Source organism: Entamoeba dispar, genomic scaffold (assembly GCF_000209125.1).
Source record: "Entamoeba dispar SAW760 scf_1105229459701 genomic scaffold, whole genome shotgun sequence".
NCBI lineage: Eukaryota > Evosea > Mastigamoebida > Endamoebidae > Entamoeba > Entamoeba dispar.
Genome location: NW_001853824.1, coordinates 134,946 through 158,726, shown reverse-complemented (window position 1 = coordinate 158,726; position 23,781 = coordinate 134,946). Strand labels below are relative to the sequence as shown.

Here is a 23,781-nt window from a genome sequence, read left to right as displayed (position 1 = left end):
TTTGGTTATCTAATATCTTTATTTAAAAATATTTAGAAATTGAAAATTATCTTTGCTAAAACCAGTGGTTTAACTCTTCTTTATTTTTTTTCTATATAATCTTTTAAAAATTGTACAGTTACACATATCTTTTTTTGTTTTCTTTTATTTTTTGGTGTCATTAAATACCTGTGCATTAATAAGTTCATGTATTCATTTACGTTACTTAGAGAATAAAATTTCTTATTCTTTTATACAGAGACCTTAAAAATATGGCTCAAATAATTGGTTTCCTGATATTCAAGTTTTGTATTATTTCTAAATCTTTTTTTGAGAAATAAAAAAGAATATTTTTAGGTTATTTTAAGAATAAATAAATTTAAAAGAGAATAGTCATAATTGAAACTTTCATTCTTTTACTAAAATAAATTTCTTGGTTGTTGTTGATAGAGAAAGGATAACCATACTGTACATTTTTGTTCTAAATTATTGACAAGATTCAAAAATCAGAATTAGTTACCATCAAAAATCATATATGAGTTATAAATAAAACAGACATAAATTAATTCAATCAATTACAACAAAAATGAATTTTGTTATTATCTGTTTGATATGTTTTACAGAAAGGATATTCAGCCAAAGATAATGAGAATAATATTAAAACTGAACAATTTATAAATAAACCATTTTATATTTATTTTATATTTATAACTATTTTCTCTTCTTTATTCTTATTCATTCATAATGTTTTTTTTGTTATAACTTTTATTTTTTAATTAGAGTTGTTCTTTTTAATTCATGAACTTTTTTATATGTTCATATTCTTATGTAATTAAAATTATTTAGACATTAGTATACCATTAGTTACTACTCTGTATGTTAGTTTTATTAATGTTAATTTCTTATTTTTATTTTTAATTACACATCTCATTTTATTCATTCGTTATTGTCTTTTTCTTTTAAATACTTAGTTGTAAGAGTCATCGCAGAATGTTATAAAGACTCTCTATTACTCTATTAATCATGTTTTATGAAATTATTATATTAAAAAATCATATAATTAATAAAGTTATAAGTGTTATTTTTTTCTGTTTTTCATTTAACTTTTTTAAATGTGTTATTCATTTAAATATTATTCATTAGTGTTACTGATAAAATGAAATCTATATTCTTATACAATATTATAGTGATGGTGAATAAAGTGATTCTCAAAGTTTTTAATTTTAAGTTTAAACCCAATTACTTCTTTTATTTTTTTTTTGAAGAATCATTGATCAAGGTTTAGTTTATAATTAAGAGAAGATTTGAGAGTCTCATAAAATAGATATTAGATAACAAATGAGTTATTCCATCAATAAACTAATGTAATTAGTATCAACGTTAAATATGTCAACCAGAATAGTTTTCTACAAAATAATTAAGTATTATTCCTATATTCTTTCTTTAGAATATTTTATTCACAATGATTAACTAATATAGATTAAGACATACTAAATTTATATTAAAAGAGAAAAAAAAAGTTTATTATATGTTGATACAACCAAATATTAATGAATGAATTTTAAATATATGTTTTCTTTAATATAATTTTAAAACCTTTTTGTGATTTGATTCCGTCTTGATAAAACTAAAAAATTATATTACATTACTGTATTACTGTATGAGTTTTTTTGATTATTTAAAATTATTTTTATAATGAATTTATTACTAATAAAATTTAAATGAAATTTTATTTCTTTTATCGATTTTGATTAAGTTATATTCTTTCTATTTTTATCAATTTAATACCTTGTTTTTATTTTTCTTGATTACACGAATTATTTGTAATAATAAATGTCGTTGTTTGTTGTAGTTTTAGTTCGTTTAAGTTAAATAGTATCATGAAATTATATCGTTTTATAATTAACAAGCATCTAAAACTATCATTAATATAATTAATACTTTTTAGATATATTTTGGAAGTATTTTATTAAATCCAATCAAAAAAATACTATAATGTTCTAAATCATTTATTGTTATTGCAACCCATAAATATATGTGTAATAATTTTTTTAAATCAACAAAGGTACTTAAATATATTTAAACTACTACTATTATAGTTACTAAAATAATAATTTGTTTTAAGTATTATAAGTCTATAATAACTATATATTTTGTTGTTTATTTTTAATAATATTCAACGCTTTATATATAATTAGTTATAATAGTTTGTATTAAATCTTCAGTTTTATATTATGGCTAATTTAAAAAAAACATATCACTTATTTAAATAACTGTAAAAACAATCATATTTTACTCTTAATTTTATTTTTTTAACCTTGCTAATCACCACCACCTTATTTTATTAGCTCATATTCGCTTTTTATATGTTCTATATAATATTTTTAATGATTATTTCTTGACTTGATTTTTATAATTCTAAATTTTGATATGAAATAGTAAAAGAAGATATTTTAGTTTAGTTTGAAGAATCTCTATAAGATTATTTAGATATTAAATGATACATCAGGATAATTTTTAAATTATCATGTTATATATAACATATAAAATTTTATAAAAAAATCTATTAAATCTAAAATTATTTACTATCTCAAAATATGCTTATCCCAAAAAAAAAAACTAAAAATATTTATCAAACATTAATTTTAGATGACCAAGTTGTTTAACAATAATTTATATTCAATTGCATATTATATAACAACTCTTTGTGACTTTGAGAACTTTTCTTTTATTTCAAAGAGATGCCAATCAGCAACACAATCAATTTGTAACACTTCATTAAAATTTAAATGTTCATTTAAAGATTCTCTTCTAAAAGTCACTAAACCAATTGTACATTGTTCGTTTAATGAAATACAAGACTTCAGTGCAACCAAAATATTATTCAAACATCGTCCAATAATTTATTTATCAATTTTTCCATCAGAAAAAATAACTAACTCTAGTTCTATAAAATCATTAGGAGAGTTTGTGCATAGTGTCACTTTACTATCAACGTCCTCTCAAATTGCATCAACACTCAACCACTTCTACAATTTAAAAGAACTCCGCACTCCTATTATAAATTTTCCAACCCTTCAAACAACACTTCAAAAATTAAAAGGATTTGGACGGTTAATTCTTGATTGTGATATTAGCCAGAGTTGTCTTAATATCCTTAATAATGTTTTTGAAGATAGTTATACGTGTTATAAAGGAAGAATTAATGTGACTAATATAACTGATAGTTATTCATTTGAATCGTTATTTAAATTAAGTGGAATAAAAAGTAAATGCTTTCAAGTGACCATTGACTGTAATGTGGATTCAGCCCAACTTCTGATTATGTCACAACACAATGCCTTATTTACACCTGAACAAATAAAAAAAGGGATTTCTGTTTCTTCAGGAATGATAAAAAATTCTGTTATTATTGACATTATTTATAAATACTTAATAAACAAAGTTGAAATAGTAAACAATGAATTTGATGCTGACTTTACTCATTTATCAGTTGAGACACTAAGAATTAAAGGACATATTTTCCCAATGGCACTTTCTCCTTTTACAAAAAGAATTGAATATAAAATGGAAGATACACCGGAAGAACAAATAGAAACAAAAGGAATCTTTGAATACAATTGTCAATTCTATAACAATACGACATTCAATAGTGCAGTAGAATTCAAAAGAAAAGCTATATTTTATAATGACGTTATTTTCAAAAAAGGTGTTAAGTTTAATGAAAAGGTTATATTTAATGGATCAGCAATCTTCTACGGTGATGCTCAATTTCTTTCATTATCAATACTTAGTGGAGAAACAAAATTCAAGTCAAATGTAATATTTGAAAATAAAGTTAAAGGGAATGAAGTGATTTTTGATAAACAATGTGAGTTCTGGGTAAAACCAGAAATTAAACATCCACAACACATTCACTTAATGCCAGAAGAAATGTTTATTGAAAAAAATGAATATAATCCTATTACTATTAGTCTTGAAGAAGAACGAAGTAAGGAGAAAAAGAGAAATAAAGAGAAAAAAACCTGGTGGGGTGAAACCATCAACAAAAAAAAAGAAAACAAACACCAACGAAAAGACTTTTATTTTATAAATGAAGAAGAAAATAATGAGGAGGAGGGCATAGAAAATATCAGTGATGAAGTTAAACAAAAAAAGAAGTTATTGGAACAAAAAAAAATTGATGAAAAATTACTATCCTTAAAAAGAAATAAAGAAGTTAGTGAGAATGATTTAAGAAATTACATTCATATAACCCAACTTGAATTAGAAAGTAAAGGTGAAATTAAAGAATTGTCTTTGCTTATTCCTTCAAGTATTACATTGCTTGAAATCAAAGGCAAAATTCCATTAAATAGAATAAGTGAAACAATAAATGAAAATTTTAATGTTCATCCTATTGAATTAAGGTTATCACAATGCGTCATTCCATTATCATTACCTTTCAGTATTAAATCATTGTCATTAAAACAATGTGATGGTAATGTTTCTTGTTTAAAAACACTACCATTACATTCTCTCTATATTCAAAATTTTCATAAATTAGTATCTCTTTCTGTTCCTTCAACACTAACAAGATTAGAACTAATTGGAATTCCAACACTAACAACAGTTGACGGTGATTGCCCTTCAATAAAAACATTAAAAATACACATGTGCATAAAACTTATGTCGATTCAATTCCCCTCTTCTATTCAATCTGTAGATTTAGCCACCTGCCCACAAATTATACAAAAGTATAAATCATTAAGTTTAACACCTACTTTCTTAAAAATAAATAATAAAGTCCTTACTCAATAAATTGTTTATTGACATTAAGTTAAATAGAAGAACTACTTTCAATTCTTTATTTTCATCTAAATTTAAAATATTAATATTCAGAACCTGTAAATTCATAAGGGATTGTCCATTAGAAGAAAAAAGTATTGTACTACAACAAATTAACAAGTTTATTGAAAGTATTTTTTTAAATTAAAATGATTTACATCAAGAATAAATAAATAAGGCCTTTCATAGATAAGAACAAGTATTAGCTAAACAAGAAAAAGTTAGAAAAGAAAGACATAACACAACAAACATACACCAAACAATTATATGATTTGTAATCTCAATAAAAACTTACTTCGCAATAAATTATAATAATTCGATTTCATTTTTATTAAAAAGTAAAATTGTTTATAGAAAATAATAAAAAATAAATGAAAAATAATTATCATTAATTAGATAATTCATTTCTTAGCATTCTTCTTTCCAGCCTTTGACTTCTTTTCAGTTTTCTTTTCATCCTTCTTTTCTACAACTTTCTTTGGTTCTTCGGCAACAACTGGTTTCTTTTCAGTAATGAAAGTTGATTTCTTAGTAACTTGGACACTTGCCTTGGCAAGGAGTTTCTTTTCTTCAAGGGCCTTGAAGATAGATTCCATAAGAGCCTTCTTATTTTTGTATTGGTTACCCTTAACTTTAAGATAGAAGTCGTGGTACATATGCTTATCAATTTTACCAGTAGTTCTATATTTAAGAAGAAGTCTTCTAAGAACTCTCATTCTGATAATCCATAATGTTTTTTGTGGAGTTCTAGCATTCTTTGTTCCCTTTCTTTTACCATGTCCAGTATGTCTTCCAAGAATCTTAGCTTGTTTTCTTTCAACAACTCTAGCTCTTGAATGCATAGCAGCTGGTTTCTTAATAATTAATCTGTCTTTAATCAACTTTCTGATAGCCTTTCTGCTATTAGCAAGTGAAATTTCTGGTGTTTCATTTGGGTCTAACCAGACTTTTCTATTACCACATTTAAGAACTGAAGCAGCAAGTCTTTTTTGAAGCTTTAAGGAAACCATCTCTTCGACTTCTTTCTAAGTTCAATTCTCTCTTTTAACCATATTTAGGGTTCATTATTTTATATTTATAATTCTTTTTATTATATATTTTACTATTTTTTTCACTATAATATGAATAACACATCTTTATAGTTATGTTATTTAAAAAGAAAATCTTAAAAAGAAAATCTTAAAAAGAAAATCTTAAAAAGAAAATCTCACATAATAAATTTTATGATATGTTTTAACTAAAATCTTTAAACTATGATGGTTTTAAGAAATAAACTCCGTAAGGCTAAAGCAGCTCAACAAATGATGGGATTCCTTGAAAGTCCTATTACCCAACAACACTCAGGACAATTATTTTACTCAAATATTTGTTGTGGGTTTAGCTCAATGCAAGGATGGAGAAAAACGATGGAAGATTCACACATAATTGAAATACAACACATGTCACAAAATGGACCTCTTTCTTTATTTGCTATTTTTGATGGACACGGAGGTGACCAAGTTGCAGAGTATTGTAGGATTCATTATTTAGAGATTATGTTGTCAACACAATCATTCAAAGAAAAAAATTATCAAAATGCATTAATCGAAACAAACTACTTAATAGACACTCAGCTAAGAGATGAAACTACGAACATCGAATTAAAAAATCTTGGTTGTATAGAATCCAAAATTAATATCGGACTATATGGTCATCTTGTTGCTAATGGAATTGGGTGTACTGCTATAGTTGTGTTAATCATAAACAACACTATTTATTGTAGTAATGTAGGGGATAGTAGATGTATATTATTTAAAAATGATACTATTTTTCCATTAAGTACTAACCATAAACCAACTCTACCAAAAGAATTAAGTAGGATAACTCAAGCTGGTGGTTTTGTTTTAAATGAAAGAGTGAATGGAAATCTTAATTTAACCCGGAGCATAGGTGATTTAATGTTTAAGAACCAACCTCAACTTTCATTTAAAAATCAAATCGTTACATGCTTTCCAGACATATCCATACAATTATATGACAAATCTCCACAACTATTGATTTTGGCATGTGACGGTGTATGGGATGTATTAACAAATGAAGAGTGTGTAAGGAAAGTGTTATATTATTTACACCAACGATACACATACCAACAGATTTCTGAATCTATTTTGTCTGATTGTGTTAGTAAAGTGCCTAATAGTTTAGTGGGGTGTGATAATTTAACAATTATTATAGTAGGGATAAATTAATAAAAACAGTTTTGTACAGAAGTAATAAAAGGATAATTTAATGTTTTTTTATAACTTTGGGTAGGAAAAATTTTATAGAAAAACTAATAAAAAGAAAACGGTTTGTTAAGTGAAATGTCACAAAATCCTCCAAGAAGGCGTGTTCTCAATAAAATTACTTCACCTCAACCTCAGTCACCTTCATTGTTCTCTGCTAGTGAACAAGAGACAGAAAATGAAAAAGATATTGACTTTGTTGAAACCGAACAAGAAGAAGATGTAGATGATGGAATTTTACAAAGTGATTGGGGAAATGAACCAAAAGAACAAGAAGATGTCCAAGAAATTCCATTGGACCATGATGATCATGGACAAATGTATAATTCAACAATGATAGCATTTGGGCAACAATTTCCATCAGGAAAAATTATTACAACAAAAGAGTTATTTGATATGAAAGAACGAATTCTTTCATCAGGACAACGTTTAGAAAAAATTCCTTTATGGCTTGACGTATCTCCACCAACAGATGAATGTGCAAATGCATTAGAAGAAGTATTTGGATTACACCCTTTAACTATAGACGATTGGTTTACACCAGATACTCGAGAGAAAGCAGCATTTTTTGAAAACTATTTTGAAATATCAGTTGTAGAAATGAGGTATATGGAAAATACAAATATATTGAATACATATCTTCTTAATATCGTCATTAAAAAGAATGTTATTATAACCGTTCATTCAGAAGCAATTGCAGCTGTTAATGATGTTCGTATAAAAATCAAAGATAAATATAAAGGAACATTTCCAAGTGCTCATTGGGTATTATATGCTATATTAGAATTAATTATTTCTAATTTTAACTTGCTAAATGAAAGACTATATTCAGATGTTTATAATATTGAACAACTATCATTAGTATTATTAAGAGATGACCAAGATGAATTTCTTGGTAGAATTGGTGATTTAAAAAAGAGAGCAAGTTTATTACAATTTTTAGTTTCTCCAAAGAAGTCATTCCTTAGATTTATTTTAAAATCTAAATCGAATATGGTGTCAAAGAATTTAAAAATTTATTTGAGAGATATTCTTGATGATACTGTAAGGTTATTAGAAAAGTTGTCTTCATTAACTCACTCAATAGAAAATCATCAAGAAACTTATTTAGCAAAAATTTCATTAAGTGTAAATCGTTATAGTGAAGAAGAGAACTTATTAATGAAGAAATTTGGTGCAATAGCAACATTATTTTTACCAATGTCTTTTATAGCAGCTTTATTTGGAATGAATGTAACTGTGCCTGGACAAGATAATCCAAGTTTAGTATGGTTTTTTGTAATTCTTTCATTGTGCTTAGTATGGATGATTGTTGGTGTAATCTTCTTTAAAATATATAAGTGGTTTTAATTTTGTAATTTGATTTTTTTTGGTTTTTTTCATTAAATTTAAAAATTAAAACTTATTCTTTTATATAAAGAAATCATTATTTATTTCTTTTCTGGTAATAATTGTTTCTTTGCAATATCCATCATATCATTCATGTCAGTCTCTGGTAATGGACATGGATGAATGTTCCATACATTAGCTGCATATTCTTTCATAGATCTATCAGATGAGAATTTGCCCATCTTAGATACACACATAACACATTTATGATTCCATTCTTGTGGTTTTTTCCAAGTAGCATCAACTTTCATTTGTGCTTCAAGATATGAAGCAAAGTCATGTGCAACTAAGTAATAATCATTACCTCCCCAGAATTGTCCAATTAATTTATTAAACCAATCAGCAGCACCAAACATACCTCCAGAAATGGCTTTTAAAACGTCATAAAGTCTTTCATCAATACAACTTGTTCCTTGTTGTCTAATTAATTCAACTTCATTTTTCTTAGCTCCAAACATAAACATATTTTCTTCACCAATTTCTTCTGCAATTTCGACATTTGCACCATCCCATGTACCAATAATAAGTCCTCCATTCATACAGAATTTCATACATGATGTTCCTGATGCTTCATATCCAGCAGTTGAGATTTGTTCATTAATATCATTTGCTGGAATAATAACTTCTGCAAGTGAAACGCTATAATTTGGAATAAAAACAATCTTTAACATATTGTCTATAGTTTTATCGTTATTAACTATATCAGCAACTGAGTTAATTAATTTAATAATAATCTTAGCATTTTCATATGATGTAGCAGCTTTTCCTGCAAAAATTTTAACTCTTGGAACTTGTTGTGCTCTTTCTTCTGGTGTCATTTTCTTAAGTGCTAAATATTGTGCAATAGTACCTAAAATAGCAAGACTTTGTCTCTTATATTCGTGAATTCTTTTAATCATAACATCAAATAAATAAGATGAGTTCAATACAATTTCCCCATCAGTGATTTTTGATACTAATCTAATTAATCGTTCTTTATTTTGTGTTTTAACTGCTCTAAATTTTTCTTCTAAAGAATGATCACAAAGTGGTCTTAATCCCTCAAGTAATGAAAGTTCAACAACCCATTCATCTGACTTAAGTGTTTCTGTTATCAATTTGCTTAATCCTGGATTGCATTGTAACATCCATCTTCTTGGTGTAACTCCATTAGTAACATTAATAAATTTATGTGGCCAAATTTTAGAGAATTGTCTAAAGATAACATCTTTAATAATTTGTGAATGAATAGCAGCAACACCATTAACTGTATGTGATCCAATAATAGCAAGATTAGCCATTCTAATTCTCTTTGGATTACTTTCTTCAATAATAGAAAGGGCTGCAATTTCTTGATCAGTACAATTATGTGCAGTCTTAACCCATGATAAGAATCTACTATTAATTTCATAACAAATTTGAAGATGTCTTGGTAATAAGTTCTCAAACATTGGAACTGGCCATGTTTCAAGTGCTTCTGGTAATACAGTATGATTTGTATATGCAAATGTTTGGACAACAATTTCCCATGCTTGGTTCCATTCAAGTCCTTCAATATCAAGAAGAATTCTCATTAATTCTAATACTCCAACAGTAGGGTGAGTATCATTTAATTGAATTGCAACATATTGTGGGAATTCATTTATAGCAATTCTCATCTTTTTAAATCTTCTAACTATATCTTGTAATGATGCACTAGTGAAGAAAAATTGTTGTTTCAATCGTAATTCTTGTCCTTTATAATGTGATGAATTTGGATAAAGTACTTTACATATATTTTCATCTTTTTGTTGATTATGTACTTTTTGCCAATAATCAATATCTTCTTCTTTATTAAAATGTTCTAAATCAAATTGGTTAGATGGTTTTGAACTCCAAAGTCTTAAATTTAATGTATTTAATGTCTTATAACCTGGTATTGGCATATCATATGCAATAGCTCTAACAGTATTTCCTCCTTCCCATTTCATTCTTCCTGTTGTTTTATCTACTGTAACATATCCACCAAATCTTACTTCATGATTAACATCTTTTCTAACAATTTCCCATGGATTTCCTGCTTCAAGCCAATATTCTGGTGTTTCAATTTGATATCCATGTGAAATTTGTTGTTTAAACATACCATATTGATATCTAATACCATATCCCCATGCTGGAAGATTCATTGTAGCAAGTGAATCAAGGAAACATGCTGCAAGTCGTCCAAGTCCTCCTGATCCAAGTGCAGCATCATTTTCGTATTCATACAATTCTTCAAGAGATGAACCAAATTGTGAAACAACATCTCTATATTCATTTTCTAATCCAAGATTACAAATAGCATTCATTAACGAACGACCTATAAGATATTCAATTGAAAGATAATACATTCTTTTTGTTTGAATTTCTCTAAAATATTGATGTGTATCATTCCAGTATTCAGTCATTCTCTCTCTTAAAGAAATAGCAGTTGCTGTAAAGAGTGATTTTGTTTTAAAATCAAATCGTTGACATGCTAATGTATATTCAATATGATTAGCAATTTGTTGTTTAATAGTCTCAACATCTTTAGATAAATATAAAGAACAATAGTCCCACAAATTATTATATTTTTCAGAGTCAGATTCATTAGTAAAATGTTCTGCTTCAGCAGCATCAGCAAATTGATTCTTTAACTTGTTTAATGAAATAGATCTTCTAACATGAGAAACTCCTTCACTTGATGAGGATTTTTGCATTGAAACTTACTTTTTAATAAGTTCTTTTTTAAAGTTCTTAGGGTTCTTTTTAATCTCTTTTTTTTTCGCTTTCTTCTTATTTTGTTTATTATATTATTTTTCTTCCTTTTTTCTATTTTAACTCTTTTGCTTCTTTCTACTTTTCTCTTCTGCTTCATCGGAACATAGTTCATTTTCTTTGGTAGAACTTACGCACTCCTTCCCCTTTCATTTTTCCTTCTTCTTTTTCTTTCTAAAAACTATTTTAATTATTATCCCTTTTTAGTTTTTGTTTATTATTCTTTTAAATATTTTTTTTCAAGCTTTTCAATGACAAAAGTAAAAGAATATACTACTCTTTCAAGTACAAACAAATAAATTAGAAACTAACTTTATTTCCTTAAAAAGGACATGTACGAGAAGAACCTAATGTATTAAAACGAATTTTTATAAGTCCTTACAAGACTATAAATATAAGGATATACTTCTTGAAGGTTATGACATGATTTTGTTACTTCAAAAAATGTTTTGACACATTGATAGCAGTGATCATACAAATCATCAAATTGATCACCACAATATGATTTTGGTGAACTTGGGCAAACAGTTTCCTTCTCTTGGTTTTCTTCATATTCTAGTAACGCATTCATTATTAAAACTATAACTGCCTTTTCAATAATGACTTTTTTCTTATAATTACTTTCAGTTTTGACTGGTTTCCTTAGCCCAATACCAGAATACTCTCCTTTTTCATCTCTATTTTTAATTGTTACTTCTCTCATATAAATTCTCTATTTGAATTTAAACCATTTTTAAGTTCTGATTTTTAACATAACCCAACCCATTTTTGGTTCTCCAGTTCTCTCTTATACTTCATTTGCACTTTTTCATCTTCATTAGTTTTTGGGAACTATATTTTTCTATTTGTATATTCTCCTTTTTGATTTTTTATTGTTTCTTATTTTTATTTTTTTTTCTTTTTCTTGGTCCTCTCAAAGAATCCACTTGTTTTTATATCTTTGAGTTCAAGATTCAAAATACTATTTTTTTAAATAATTTTTATGATATTTCTTAATAGTTCTTTTATTAATTTATTATATTTTTAGAATATAAAAACACTTAAAACAAAACCAAAATAATAAATTTGATTGGATTAAATGGTTATTATGAGCAAAAAGACACAGAGAATAAATTTAAGAAGTGGCTTGGAAGAGCATTTTTCTTTAAGGTAATAATTTGATGGATTTATTTTTACACACGTTCCATTATCATCACAACTTCCAATTATCTTTGGATTAAAATCTTTACAAATAACATCTGTCGTTTCTGATGAACTTGTATACCAATTGTCAATAGACCTCAATGTTAATTTAATAGCATTCATTTCTTCTGTTGTTGGTGTTATTTCATTTCCACATAAACCACCTGTATAACTTCTTAAAACATATTTTTGTATATCCAAATCCCTAACTGTAACTTTTGGTTCTGTGATATATTTTTCTTCATCTGCTATATTTGTATTTTGATCAACAATAACACCAACCACACCAAAACTTCTTGTAGGGAATATAACGTCATCGTACTCCCAAATTAGTTCTTTTAAGATTGCTTTTGTTGAGTTAAGACCTGAATAAGCACGGCCATTAATAATTCTCTGATTATTTTTAATAAACGACCTAAGCCAAAGGGCATTAAATAAAGTGTCAATTCCTTGTTGGTTTGAATTTATATAATATCCATTTTGTTCACAGGATATTTCAAATAATTTGTCTTTCCATGTTCCATCACCAGTATCAATAGTATGGACAGAAATCTTATATTCATTTAATCGGTCCAATGATTTTCTCAATAACTTTCTGTTCTGAATTTCGTTTCCATCTGAAACAAGAAAGATATCGATAGTTTGTGTCTTATCAAATATGTCTTGCTTGATGTCATCAATCATTTTGTTGAAGGCATCTCTATATCTTGTTCCACCTCCATATGAAATTTTACAAAGTGAATACATTAGTTGATTAATAGAATCAGTAGTGCAATTCCCACGATGAAGAACATTTTGGGGGTTGTGATTGAATGTTAAGAAATAAAGATACTGCATTGAAGTAAATCTTTTAAAAAAGCTAAATAATGTTGAAGGTCGAGAATTTGATGATGAAATATCATATAAAACAACAACATTTAATGGAACAAGATAAGGAGGATCAATGAATGGTTTTTCTATTGTTGGGTATTGAAGAAATGCAGACGGTGTTGAGACAAAATAATTTGTATCTTTTGTTTTTGGTAATTGTACATTTGATAACCATACAGCATCAGCACGTACTTGAGAGGAAAGACCGGTGTTGGAGTCATAATTTAATGTGACCACATCAAATATATTTGTTTTACAACTATAACAATAATCAGTTGATGATTGTGAGTAATTAGTATTTAATGGGTATTGACCATATAAATGAAGACAGTTTGTTGGAGCATTAGCTTTATTCTAGAAAGATTAATTCTGTTTCATTTAAATAATAAATTGAATGTTTATTTTATACTTACTAATACTGAGGCTTTTTCTGGTATGAATAGAACAGTTTTTCTTTAATTCAATAACGCATAAATTAATGGTAAAATAACAAACTTCAAAAGCTTGATATACGCTATTGTATAGATCAATCAAATCGCTAGCAAAAACAGAGAAGAAAAATAAGAAGAGAACAACGTCTCTCATTTTTTCAAATAGTAACTAAATATTCAGTTCTATGTCCATTTTTGAAGGAGTAAGCTTTGAACCCTCAGAACATGAAAAAAGAGAAAATGCATTAAAAGAAATTAAAGGAATGATTTTAGAATTAGAGAAGGAGGTTAGTGATAAAACCGAAAAGGAACAAGAAATAGAAGAAAAATTAAACACAATTGCTACTAAAGAAGAAATAGATAAATGGAAAAAAGAAATTTCAGATTTTGAATGTCCTTCTAATACTGAACAAGAATTAACTGTTGTGAATGACGTTATTAAAAACATCAATTATTTTAAAAGATGTCTTAGCTTAAAAACAAGTGAAGAAAGAAAAAAAGTGATAACCGAATTAAAAGAAAAAAAGAAAACATTAAAAATTGCTGAAGTAGTTTATAATGAATTACAAAATCAAGAAAAAGAAGAATTAGAAAATAAAATTAAAGAAGCAGTTAATGTTAATGAAAATAGTATTATTTTAAAGAAAGTTAAAGGTGATATTTCGTTCTATAAATGTGTATGGCAGTGTATTATTAATTCAAGACTAAATGAAGGAAATGAAATTGTAGTTATAGAAGAATCTCAATTCATTAAAATTTGTATTGGAACTCCAGTTGAGTCTTTTGATGATTTTGTTTCTTATTTAAAGACGTTACTTAAAATGATTCAAAATATTATTGATTTTTACCAAATGCCGGATGATGCAGTGATTGATGCTGCATCACAATTTGTTCCAATTTTATCAAAAGCACGAAGTGGGTGTAACGAAAGTGAGTTTGATAAAGAGTGGAATGACGAAATAATTACTGATGTGTTTAAAAAGGAAACTAATGGATTGGTATGGAAGAAGATTATTTATATGTTATTATTCGAGAGAAATCTTGGTGATTAACCAATTAGTAATCATCTTTTGGCTCTTTTTTGGTGATGAATTTATTATTTAACACTTTTTTCTTCTTAAAAAAGATTCAAATAAAAATGAAAAGAGACACTTTTCTATAAAAAAATATAACTTTGATGGATGAGGAATCTTTAAAGCTTTGATTTATCATAAAAAATCTTCAACCTAAATTTTTACTTGAAAAAAGGAGATGTTTAAGAGGTTCAGAGAGACAGTTTATCTCAATAATCATTCACATGGGAAACGAAGGAAGTAAAGTTCAACGCAAGAGAATAACACAACCAATTATGACTACGTATGAAAGTGTTGAAGACCTTCAAGATGCTTTACAAAAGGCTGGTCTTGAATCTTCAAACCTTATAGTTGGTATTGATTTCACTGCCTCTAATACAAGTTCTGGAATGAGAACATATGGAAAGAATATGCATACCATTGATGAGTCAAATCCAAATCCATATATTAAAGTAATGGAAATTATGGGAAAGACAATGGAAAAATTTGATGACGATAGACTCATTCCTGTATTTGGGTTTGGTGATTCTAAAACCCAGGACGACACAGTGTTTGACTTAAGTCCAGAGTCTAAACCATTTTTGGGAATGGCCGCTGCCATTGAACGGTATAAGGTTGTTGCTTCAAGTGTTGATTTATGTGGACCAACTTCATTTGTTCCATTAATTAAAAGAGCAATTAAAATTGTTAAAGAGACAAAACAATATCATATTCTTGTTATCATTTGTGATGGACAAGTCAGTAGTGTTAGTCCCAACAGAAAAGTAATCGAAGAAGCGTCAAATTATCCACTCTCTATTGTTTGTGTTGGTGTTGGAGATGGACCATTTGGTGAAATGGAGAATTTTGATGACAATGTGAAAAAAGCTAAATTTGATAACTTTAACTTTGTTAATTATTACAAAGTCTGTGAAGGAAACGTAGAAAATCCTGAAGTTGCTTTTGCATGTGCAGCCATGAACGAAATTCCCGAGCAATACGCTTATATTAAAGAACTTGGCTATCTTGATAATTAAATTTAATTATAAGTTATTTGAATTTAAGTTTTTCACCTTTAAAGATAAGAAAATAAACATGAGTATTTTATAGAAATGAAATAATTTATTTAATTGAAAAAAGAAAAATATCATCTAAAAAAAATAAGACTCAAAAAAATATGGTTGATAAATACTATTTTTTATTAGAAGATAAGCATTGATATAATAATAATTTATCAACTAATGAAATATATCAAAGAACTAATAAAAGGAAATGGAAAAATACTGAAACACCAAAGAAATAAAAGCAGAAAACTAAAATTATTTAATTAATGTTGTCTGCAAGTACTGATTTTGAGGAGGCTGAATCTCAAATAAAACCATTTGAGATTAAAGAAAGTTGCAAAATTGATCAAGAAATGCAAAAATTGTTGGGAGATGTTTGTGATTTCACTTGTCTTGGAGAGGGTGATTGCAGTTTATTATTGAGACACTTTAAATGGAATGTCAATAAAATGAATGATGTTTATTTTGATGATCCTGATAAGTACTTAGCATTATCTGGGACTAAAATGCCAGAAAGAGATCCACCTAAAGGAAAAATGCTATGTGATGTTTGTTATGATGAAGTAACTGAAGTAGTTGGTCTTAGTTGTGGGCATTATTACTGTAAGAATTGTTGGAGAGAATATATTGAAGAAGCTATGAAACGAGGACCAAATTTCATTGATTCTTTATGTATGTGTCAGGGATGTCATTGTAAAATACATTATGAATTAGTAAAAAAAATATCTGCTGATTTTGCTGATAGGTTCTGGTACTTTTTAAAAAAAGAATACGTTGAATTACAAGGAAATGTTTTTTGCCCAAACCCACAATGTGGAAGGGCTATAATCGTGTTGTCATCAGAAAGAGCAAGTGATAATATTTTTTGTTTATGTGGACAACGGTTTTGTTTTAAATGCCTTGGAGAGTACCACGCACCTGCAACATGTAAACAAGTATCTGATTGGAATGAATTATCAACTAAAGATGATGAAAATTCATATTTGTTATTGACTGCAAAAGCGTGTTGCCATTGTGGACTGTTATGTGAAAGAACACAAGGATGTAATCATATGACATGTCCTAAGTGTCATGGAGAATGGTGTTGGATGTGTAGAGGAGATTGGAAAACCCATGGTGAAAAGACTGGAGGGTTTTATTCATGTAATATTTATAATGCTGGTAAAAGTCTTGGAAATGAATTAGATAATAAAGCTAAATCTAAAAAAACTTTCTATGAGAAATATAATCATTACTTTGACCGTTGGATGAGTCATAACTCTCTTCACAGACAAACAAGAGAACAAAAGAAAAAAACAATGGGAGAAGTTTATGAACACTTTAAAAATCAGTCAAGAATTATTACTAGAATAGAAGAGGCATTTGATATTTTGATTTTAGCACGATGTTGGTTGAAATTCTCTTATGTTTATTCTTTTTATTCTTCTGAAGAGGGTAAAATTACTGACTTATTCAATCACCAACAAGCTCAAATAGAAACTTTTACTGAAACATTAGGAGAATTGTTATTTAAACCTGTTGCTACATATGATCCAGAAGTAATTGCAGCTAAGGCATCAATTTTAAAAAGAGTAATTGATCACTTCTCTTAATTTGATTTTAAAACTAAAATTTATTACAAAAAATAAATCATCATAAAACCTTTAATTTTTTTATTCAAAAAAAAGAAGCAATAAATTTTAATCTAAAGGTACATCTCTATTTTCTATTGTCCATCCTGGGTGCTCTGAAACTCTTCTTTTTACCCTTGCAGGATTTCCTACAGCAACCATATTATCTGGAATGTCATGAGTAACAACACTACCTGCTCCAACTACAGCATTTTTACCTATTCTTACTCCAGGTAAGATCTTTGCTCCACATCCAATCCATGCACCATCTTCAATAGTAATAGGTCTTCTGTAAACTGTACCATAATTTCTTATTACTGGATCAGTTGAATGAGTTCCTCCAAGAATACTAACATTTGCAGCAATCATAACATTATTGCCTATGGTTATTGGAATTCCATCAATAATATAACAGTTGATATTAATAACAGTATTATTACCAATTGTTATAAATCTTCCTTTTGAACACCTGAATGGTGGAAAAACAACACTATTTTCACCAATACTTTTAACAATAGTTTTGATAATTTCTTGTCTTTTAGTGAAATCTCTTTCGTTATTAAAATCAAACATCTTATCATTTAGTATTTTTGCTTCTTCAGCTAATTCAGGTAATTTAAAACAACAAATTTTACCTTCTGCAGAGCACTTCTCTTCAAATTCAACTCTAGACATTGACATTTAATTATCTTAATTCTAAGTTTCCTTTGACAAGTAGATTTTTAAATTTTCATTAGTTCGATTTTCTATGAGGTATTAATTCAAATTATTTTTAAATTTTTGGATATTAGTATGTCCTCTATTTTTTGTTTTAAATAACATTTATAACTTATTCTGTTATTTTGAAAAACAATATAACATTTTTTTCGTCTTTCAAAAATTTAATAAATTAAAACTTGCAAAACAACAATTGCAAATGACAGAAGAAAATGAACAACCAATAAGTTGGTGTGAAGCAAGTTTAGTTGTGTCATTTGATAAGGATATTGGAGGAAGTTTGTCAAATTTTTGATTTATTCAAAATTTGACAATAACAGAAGTAATAAAAATAGAGATAATTGCACAAAACCCATCAAACATTACAGTATTATATGGTGAATATTTCACTTCACAAGTGTTTGTTTTATTAAAAGAAATAAAAAAGGTCTAATGATTAGAATATTTCTTGGATTTCCTGATCGAATACAAGTGAATGAAATAATTGAAACTAAATATAAAATTTTTACATTTAGATTTCCATTAATTCATTCATCAATATACTGTCATGTTTTATTCATCCAGATACCTCACATTAAATCAAGAGAATCAACCCAAAGATCGTTAATACTAATTACTAAAAATAAAGAAATATTACCATATCATACTTTGTTATATCAACTTATCCCAACATTTAAAGAAAATATTTCTGATGTAACATCTTTTCTTCAAGTCCTAGAAATGAAATTTAACTCATTTCCAAAATACTGTCCAGGTAAATCAGTTTCTTTAAAATTATTTGGTAAACGATTTGATGTAACTATTTCAGGGAAAAAACCTTTTCCATCATTATTAAGAAACTACTTACGAGAGTTAAGGTCATTATGGATTTCGTTATTAGTAGGTGATTCTATCGTTGTATTAGGAGATGATGTCTGTGAAGTGAGTGAAGCAATTGAATACCTTGTTGGATTAATTTTCCCATTGAAATATTCTGGAGAAATTCGGCCATACTTTACGATTAATGATCCTTTGATTCACAGTGAAAAAAGTTTTATTGTTGGAGTAACAAATAAAATGGTTCTTAATATCATTCAAAAAAATAGAAAAATAACTCTTCTTGATTACCAAAAAAGTGTTTATCTAAGACATGTTGTTGATAAAAGATTTGAAGTTGTTAAAACAATGAGCGATACTCAGGCTGGGATAAAAGTAGAAAAAGAGTTTGAAAGAAATACTATTGAATTTCTTTCAATATTTGATAGCTTTTTTATTCAAAAAGTTCCAAAAATGAAGACTTTAGCAGATCCATTTGTTACTGCATCATACACTACTCAAGAAGTTATTAACTATATTAAGCAATTCCATTTTTCTAGTGGAAAAGAAGAAACATATATTTTATTTATTCATTCACTCTCTTTTTCTAGATATTCAACTTCAAAAATATCAGAAATAGAACAAGAATCTTTAAACCAATTAAATAGTTTATTGGATTCTTTTGATATGAATCAATACACACACGAAGAAATATCAAAAATAACAATAAACCTTTTCTCATTTTCAAAGTTACCAAACACTTCAATTAATTCTAAAGCAGAACGTTTGATTAAGCTGATTGTTCATTCAACTTCATAAATTTAATTTGGTTTATATAACATTTTTAATAAATTGGAAGTTCAACCATTTTTTCTTGAAGTCCAAAAAATTATTAAATGTAGTTTCAATTATCTTAATGAAAAAAGAAAATCAAGAAAAAGTGCGTTGAAAATCACTAGTAGTTCAATAAAATAAAACTAATTAAACAAAATTACTCAGTTTATATATCTTCTACTTCAATCGACCATTATCCACAGCCTTCTGTCAAATCAGGGTTTTATACTGAAACTAAAGCATCTTTTACCAAAAAAGAATAAATTATAGAATATGGATAAAAAGTTATTGTTTAATAGTTATGTGAGTCATTAATATAATTTTTAAGTTTAAAAATACTTTTCAATAGATTTACAAAAATGAGAAAAAAAGAGAATTTATTAGAAGAAAAGAAGAATAGTTTGGACCTTCGAACCTTTAGCTTCTGAATAAAATCTTTTGATACTTAATTTCTGCTGTTTTTAAAGAAGAGTTAAACTAATAAACCAATTCAAATTAATTAAATGAGGTCATTTGCTAGTGAAAATATTAGTCCAGATGTAGTTGCATTCCAGTTTGCTGTCCGTGGTAAAATTGCTATTATTTCAGAAGAAATTGATAGTGCTATCAAAAAAGCAAAAGCAGAAGGTAAACCAAATCCTTATCCATTTGAAAAAGTTGTTAAATGTAATAGTGGTAATCCTCAATTATTAAATCAAAAGCCATTAACTTTTATTAGAGAAATTACTTCTATGGTCGAATATCCTGCTCTTACAGAACATCCAGAACTTTTCCATGCTGATGCTGTTGCTCGTGCTAAAGAAATTATTAAAGCCACTGGTTGTGATGGAACAACTGGTGCTTATTCACCATCTAAAGGTCTTGCTTATGTTAGACAAACAATTGCACATTTCTTAGAAGAAAGAGATAACGTTCCAATGTCCCCAGAAGATATTTATTTAACTGATGGTGCTTCTATTGCTATTAAGATTGTTATGCAACTAATGATTTCACATCCACTTCATGGTATTATGATTCCAAATCCACAATATCCATTGTATGGTGCTTGTATTCAACAGTTAGGTGGAAAAACATGTCATTATAATTTAAATGAAGATAATTATTGGTTACCAGACATTAATGATATTAAGGAACAATATGAGAAATATCAAAATCAAGGAATTAAAATTAAGGCTTTAGTTGTTATTAATCCAGGAAATCCATGTGGGGAAGTTTTACCAATTGATACTATAAAAGAAATTATTAAATTCTGTAATGAAAAGAAGATTTGTTTAATGGCTGATGAAGTATATCAAGAAAATATTTGGACCGATATTCCATTCAACTCATTTAGAAAAGTTCTTGCTACAATGGAACCAGAAATTGCACATGGACTTGAATTAATTTCTTTCCACTCAATTTCAAAAGGATTTTATGGAGAGTGTGGTAAGAGAGGAGGAATGTTTGCATGTACCAATATTCCAGAATTTGCTCGTTTAATGATGTATAAAATTATTTCTACTACTCTGTGTTCTAATGTAGTAGGACAAGTTGTAATGTCTATAATTTGTAATCTTCCAAAAGAAGGAGATCCATCATATCCGTTATTTAAACAAGAAAGAGATGCAATTCTTGGTTCTTTAAAACGTAAGGCAGAATATTTGTGTGATATCTTCAATAAATGTGATGGTATGTCTTGTAATAGAGCTGCTGGTGCTATGTATCTTTTCCCAAGAATTACATTACCAGAAAAATTCATACAAGAATGTCATGAAAGACATGAAGATCCAAATGAAACTTACTGTATTGAAATGTTAAAAAAGACTGGTATTGCTGTTGTTAAAGGATCTGGATTTGGTCAGAGAAAAGGTACTTATCATTTTAGAATTGCTTTGTTACCACCAGAGAATGAGATTGAAGAAGTTGGAAAAAGAATCCAAGTTTTCCATAATTCTTTTATGCAACAATACAAGTAAATAATAACTTGCAAAACATGTTTTCAATTAAACTTCTTTTTAAATAAATTTTTTTTCTTATTTATTAATTTAATTTATTAAAGAATAATTAGTCCTTTTGGATATACTGCTATTGTTGCTATTCCACATTGATTGTTTTTATTTCGTGACATATAAATATATCCATTTAACCCCCATTCATTTCCATATGAATTTTTAACAATCCAGAAATCTTGATGTTCTTCTGTCGTTCCATATCCAACAACTGTCACAATATGATCTACCCATTTGCAATTTGGTTCATCATATATTCCTCCTTCATAAAATTGAAAACTTGGTTGTGAGGAATCAATAGAGACAGCTACAGGTTGATGATATACTGCAATTTTTAAATTTTCTTCTGTTTGTGGAAAAACAAAAGAATAATCCTTTATTTTTATCACTGGTTTTTTACCATCAATAGAACAATTGTTTGCTTTGCCAGTATAAGGATAATCTCTCTCAAGAAGAACCCCATGATCTCTTATATAATTAAAACTATTTCCTACATTTCCACAAGTACAGCCCCAATTAGAATATTCTCCTTGACTACAATCTACTATTTGTTGTTCAGATAAATCAATTTCTTTAATATGAGTTTCTTGCATTATCAATGATTCTATTGTTGCAACACTTCCAAAAGCATAGCATGAAGCACACTTTCTTTGATTTTTTACTGGAGTTACTTTTCCTTCACTTCTCCAATCAATACTATCAAGAACTTCTTTATTGTCAATATTTTTAAGGAAATTCATTTTATGAGATTTTAATTGTTTTATCTCCTTTTCTATATCAATGCGATGATGAAGCATTTTATATTCTTCATTTGTTAATACACTGAAAGGACCTTCATTAGTGACAGTAAATGAAAGGTTTTGATTATTTATCATTTGAATTAATTTTGAGTTTTGAAGAAATACTGCTCTTCTTCTTAACAACTCACTTCCTGAATACTTTATGTTATATTTGATTTTCCATTGATCAAAATTGATAGCAAAGCTAAAATTAACAACAATAAGAAAAAAAAGGTTGTTTCTATACATATATTTATTGTAAAATTATTAGATCCTTATTTTTGAATAATTTTAAAAATAGTAAATAACTTTTCGTTCAAAAAAACCTTAGAAATTATTATGTTTAAATAGCTAGTTTGATAGACATTATCAGAAACGATTTAAAGTATTTATTGCACATGATGGGATATTTAATACAGAGGAACAATATATAGAAACAGAAGAAATGTGGTTTTCACAATGGGATATGGGAAGTGCAGTGTGGGAGGGAAAAGAAAAAAGTAAAAAAAGTTATGAAAATTCACCACACCGATTTGTTGAAAAGTGGGATACACCTATTTTGTGTATTCATAGTGAAAAAGATTATCGAGTGGTAGTGAGTCAAGGGATTGCAGCATTCAATGGGGCAAGAATGCAAGGAGTTGCAGCAGAGTTATTATATTTTCCAGATGAAAATCATTGGGTTCTTAAGCCACAAAATGGGATGCTGTGGCAAAGAACATTTTTTAGATGGCTGAGACGATGGCTAGAATGAGGAACGGTTAGAGAAGGAGAAGAAACAAAAAAGTTATAGAGAAACAAAGTCAAATCATAGAAGTAAATTAAGATGGAGGTTAAAGAGAATTTTTTTAAGGGTTTAAAGTAATTTTAGAAATATGATTTGAGATGAGGAATAAAAAAGAAAAGATAAGAATTTTAGTAAGAAAGAAAGAGAGAAAATGGTAATTGAAAGGAAAAAAAAAAGAAATTAGAATCATAAAGAGGCAAAAGAAAATAGAAATAGAATAAAGGATTTTGTTGAAAGATATCTCAAATCATAGAAAGAAGACAGAAATTGGGTGTTATGTCGACTAATTCTAAAGAATGATATTAGTAAAAAAAAGGGGCACTATTTAATGTGGGGGTTAGATAGAACTCAAGAACAAAATGTGTTATGAAATGAATAATAGTTCTAAAACAAGAGAAAATACAAGAAAAAAACAAAGAAGACCAGCACAAATGTGGACAGCCGAAGAAGATGATTTAC

The 23,781-nt window shown here is 27.4% G+C and overlaps 17 protein-coding genes across 17 annotated transcripts in view, besides 22 other annotated features; 10 read left to right on the top strand and 7 right to left on the bottom strand.

The window, feature by feature from the left end:
- EDI_092860 (uncharacterized protein) overlaps positions 1 to 161 on the bottom strand; it is a gene marked incomplete at both ends in the record, with an annotated part of 1,934 nt that extends 1,773 nt beyond the window's left edge. The window contains one exon of the mRNA XM_001736194.1: positions 123 to 161. Coding sequence (XP_001736246.1) covers positions 123 to 161 — 39 coding nt within the window. The remainder of the gene's footprint in view (positions 1 to 122) is intronic.
- A 153-nt stretch (positions 162 to 314) lies between these two features.
- Positions 315 to 364: a sequence feature (AT_rich).
- Positions 365 to 665: 301 nt separating this feature from the next.
- Positions 666 to 752: a microsatellite.
- Positions 753 to 862: 110 nt separating this feature from the next.
- Positions 863 to 900: a sequence feature (AT_rich).
- A 112-nt stretch (positions 901 to 1,012) lies between these two features.
- Positions 1,013 to 1,047: a sequence feature (AT_rich).
- A 474-nt stretch (positions 1,048 to 1,521) lies between these two features.
- Positions 1,522 to 1,574: a sequence feature (AT_rich).
- A 70-nt stretch (positions 1,575 to 1,644) lies between these two features.
- Positions 1,645 to 1,714: a sequence feature (AT_rich).
- A 368-nt stretch (positions 1,715 to 2,082) lies between these two features.
- Positions 2,083 to 2,156: a sequence feature (AT_rich).
- A 333-nt stretch (positions 2,157 to 2,489) lies between these two features.
- Positions 2,490 to 2,564: a sequence feature (AT_rich).
- A 739-nt stretch (positions 2,565 to 3,303) lies between these two features.
- Positions 3,304 to 4,779, top strand: EDI_092850 (uncharacterized protein; the record flags this gene model as incomplete). Its single annotated transcript, XM_001736193.1, has 1 exon — positions 3,304 to 4,779. One exon carries the CDS (start codon positions 3,304 to 3,306, stop codon positions 4,777 to 4,779), a length of 1,476 nt encoding a protein of 491 aa, XP_001736245.1.
- A 57-nt stretch (positions 4,780 to 4,836) lies between these two features.
- Positions 4,837 to 4,857: a sequence feature (AT_rich).
- Positions 4,858 to 5,106: 249 nt separating this feature from the next.
- Positions 5,107 to 5,201: a sequence feature (AT_rich).
- A 6-nt stretch (positions 5,202 to 5,207) lies between these two features.
- EDI_092840 (60S ribosomal protein L19-1, putative) lies at positions 5,208 to 5,816 on the bottom strand (the record flags this gene model as incomplete). Its single annotated transcript, XM_001736192.1, has 1 exon — positions 5,208 to 5,816. The coding sequence occupies one exon, from the start codon at positions 5,814 to 5,816 to the stop codon at positions 5,208 to 5,210; it is 609 nt and encodes a 202-aa protein (XP_001736244.1).
- A 53-nt stretch (positions 5,817 to 5,869) lies between these two features.
- Positions 5,870 to 5,918: a sequence feature (AT_rich).
- A 144-nt stretch (positions 5,919 to 6,062) lies between these two features.
- Positions 6,063 to 7,034, top strand: EDI_092830 (protein phosphatase 2C, putative; the record flags this gene model as incomplete). Its single annotated transcript, XM_001736191.1, has 1 exon — positions 6,063 to 7,034. The coding sequence occupies one exon, from the start codon at positions 6,063 to 6,065 to the stop codon at positions 7,032 to 7,034; it is 972 nt and encodes a 323-aa protein (XP_001736243.1).
- Positions 7,035 to 7,148: 114 nt separating this feature from the next.
- EDI_092820 (Magnesium transport protein corA, putative) lies at positions 7,149 to 8,420 on the top strand (the record flags this gene model as incomplete). Its single annotated transcript, XM_001736190.1, has 1 exon — positions 7,149 to 8,420. The coding sequence occupies one exon, from the start codon at positions 7,149 to 7,151 to the stop codon at positions 8,418 to 8,420; it is 1,272 nt and encodes a 423-aa protein (XP_001736242.1).
- Positions 8,415 to 8,506: a sequence feature (AT_rich).
- EDI_092810 (glycogen phosphorylase, putative) lies at positions 8,501 to 11,328 on the bottom strand (the record flags this gene model as incomplete). The annotated part of the gene is made up of 3 exons (XM_001736189.1): positions 8,501 to 11,135; positions 11,166 to 11,227; positions 11,278 to 11,328. The coding sequence occupies 3 exons, from the start codon at positions 11,326 to 11,328 to the stop codon at positions 8,501 to 8,503; spliced, it is 2,748 nt and encodes a 915-aa protein (XP_001736241.1).
- Positions 11,199 to 11,306: a microsatellite.
- A 240-nt stretch (positions 11,329 to 11,568) lies between the features above and the next one.
- On the bottom strand, positions 11,569 to 11,916 carry EDI_092800 (uncharacterized protein; the record flags this gene model as incomplete). Its single annotated transcript, XM_001736188.1, has 2 exons — positions 11,569 to 11,798; positions 11,835 to 11,916. 2 exons carry the CDS (start codon positions 11,914 to 11,916, stop codon positions 11,569 to 11,571), a joined length of 312 nt encoding a protein of 103 aa, XP_001736240.1.
- Positions 11,917 to 12,049: 133 nt separating this feature from the next.
- Positions 12,050 to 12,119: a microsatellite.
- A 56-nt stretch (positions 12,120 to 12,175) lies between these two features.
- Positions 12,176 to 12,250: a sequence feature (AT_rich).
- A 37-nt stretch (positions 12,251 to 12,287) lies between these two features.
- Positions 12,288 to 13,850, bottom strand: EDI_092790 (uncharacterized protein; the record flags this gene model as incomplete). The annotated part of the gene is made up of 2 exons (XM_001736187.1): positions 12,288 to 13,619; positions 13,761 to 13,850. 2 exons carry the CDS (start codon positions 13,848 to 13,850, stop codon positions 12,288 to 12,290), a joined length of 1,422 nt encoding a protein of 473 aa, XP_001736239.1.
- A 31-nt stretch (positions 13,851 to 13,881) lies between these two features.
- EDI_092780 (uncharacterized protein) lies at positions 13,882 to 14,748 on the top strand (the record flags this gene model as incomplete). The annotated part of the gene is made up of 1 exon (XM_001736186.1): positions 13,882 to 14,748. One exon carries the CDS (start codon positions 13,882 to 13,884, stop codon positions 14,746 to 14,748), a length of 867 nt encoding a protein of 288 aa, XP_001736238.1.
- Positions 14,749 to 14,993: 245 nt separating this feature from the next.
- On the top strand, positions 14,994 to 15,785 carry EDI_092770 (copine-8, putative; the record flags this gene model as incomplete). The annotated part of the gene is made up of 1 exon (XM_001736185.1): positions 14,994 to 15,785. The coding sequence occupies one exon, from the start codon at positions 14,994 to 14,996 to the stop codon at positions 15,783 to 15,785; it is 792 nt and encodes a 263-aa protein (XP_001736237.1).
- Positions 15,778 to 15,812: a sequence feature (AT_rich).
- Positions 15,813 to 15,848: 36 nt separating this feature from the next.
- Positions 15,849 to 15,912: a sequence feature (AT_rich).
- A 166-nt stretch (positions 15,913 to 16,078) lies between these two features.
- Positions 16,079 to 17,404, top strand: EDI_092760 (ankyrin repeat and ibr domain containing protein, putative; the record flags this gene model as incomplete). Its single annotated transcript, XM_001736184.1, has 1 exon — positions 16,079 to 17,404. The coding sequence occupies one exon, from the start codon at positions 16,079 to 16,081 to the stop codon at positions 17,402 to 17,404; it is 1,326 nt and encodes a 441-aa protein (XP_001736236.1).
- Positions 17,401 to 17,478: a sequence feature (AT_rich).
- A 13-nt stretch (positions 17,479 to 17,491) lies between these two features.
- Positions 17,492 to 18,103, bottom strand: EDI_092750 (uncharacterized protein; the record flags this gene model as incomplete). The annotated part of the gene is made up of 1 exon (XM_001736183.1): positions 17,492 to 18,103. One exon carries the CDS (start codon positions 18,101 to 18,103, stop codon positions 17,492 to 17,494), a length of 612 nt encoding a protein of 203 aa, XP_001736235.1.
- A 73-nt stretch (positions 18,104 to 18,176) lies between these two features.
- Positions 18,177 to 18,204: a sequence feature (AT_rich).
- A 134-nt stretch (positions 18,205 to 18,338) lies between these two features.
- EDI_092740 (uncharacterized protein) lies at positions 18,339 to 19,753 on the top strand (the record flags this gene model as incomplete). The annotated part of the gene is made up of 3 exons (XM_001736182.1): positions 18,339 to 18,417; positions 18,475 to 18,538; positions 18,580 to 19,753. 3 exons carry the CDS (start codon positions 18,339 to 18,341, stop codon positions 19,751 to 19,753), a joined length of 1,317 nt encoding a protein of 438 aa, XP_001736234.1.
- A 325-nt stretch (positions 19,754 to 20,078) lies between these two features.
- Positions 20,079 to 20,106: a sequence feature (AT_rich).
- Positions 20,107 to 20,271: 165 nt separating this feature from the next.
- EDI_092730 (alanine aminotransferase, putative) lies at positions 20,272 to 21,723 on the top strand (the record flags this gene model as incomplete). The annotated part of the gene is made up of 1 exon (XM_001736181.1): positions 20,272 to 21,723. One exon carries the CDS (start codon positions 20,272 to 20,274, stop codon positions 21,721 to 21,723), a length of 1,452 nt encoding a protein of 483 aa, XP_001736233.1.
- Positions 21,724 to 21,759: 36 nt separating this feature from the next.
- Positions 21,760 to 21,814: a sequence feature (AT_rich).
- EDI_092720 (cysteine proteinase 2 precursor, putative) lies at positions 21,801 to 22,784 on the bottom strand (the record flags this gene model as incomplete). The annotated part of the gene is made up of 1 exon (XM_001736180.1): positions 21,801 to 22,784. One exon carries the CDS (start codon positions 22,782 to 22,784, stop codon positions 21,801 to 21,803), a length of 984 nt encoding a protein of 327 aa, XP_001736232.1.
- A 196-nt stretch (positions 22,785 to 22,980) lies between these two features.
- EDI_092710 (acylamino-acid-releasing enzyme, putative) lies at positions 22,981 to 23,289 on the top strand (the record flags this gene model as incomplete). The annotated part of the gene is made up of 1 exon (XM_001736179.1): positions 22,981 to 23,289. The coding sequence occupies one exon, from the start codon at positions 22,981 to 22,983 to the stop codon at positions 23,287 to 23,289; it is 309 nt and encodes a 102-aa protein (XP_001736231.1).
- A 72-nt stretch (positions 23,290 to 23,361) lies between these two features.
- The window catches only part of EDI_092700 (uncharacterized protein), a gene marked incomplete at both ends in the record, with an annotated part of 963 nt that continues 543 nt past the window's right edge, over positions 23,362 to 23,781 (top strand). Inside the window, 2 exons of the mRNA XM_001733279.1 lie at positions 23,362 to 23,389; positions 23,741 to 23,781. The exon at positions 23,741 to 23,781 is cut by the window's right edge and continues 543 nt beyond it. Of these exons, the coding sequence (XP_001733331.1) occupies positions 23,362 to 23,389; positions 23,741 to 23,781 (69 nt within the window). The remainder of the gene's footprint in view (positions 23,390 to 23,740) is intronic.
- Positions 23,424 to 23,535: a microsatellite.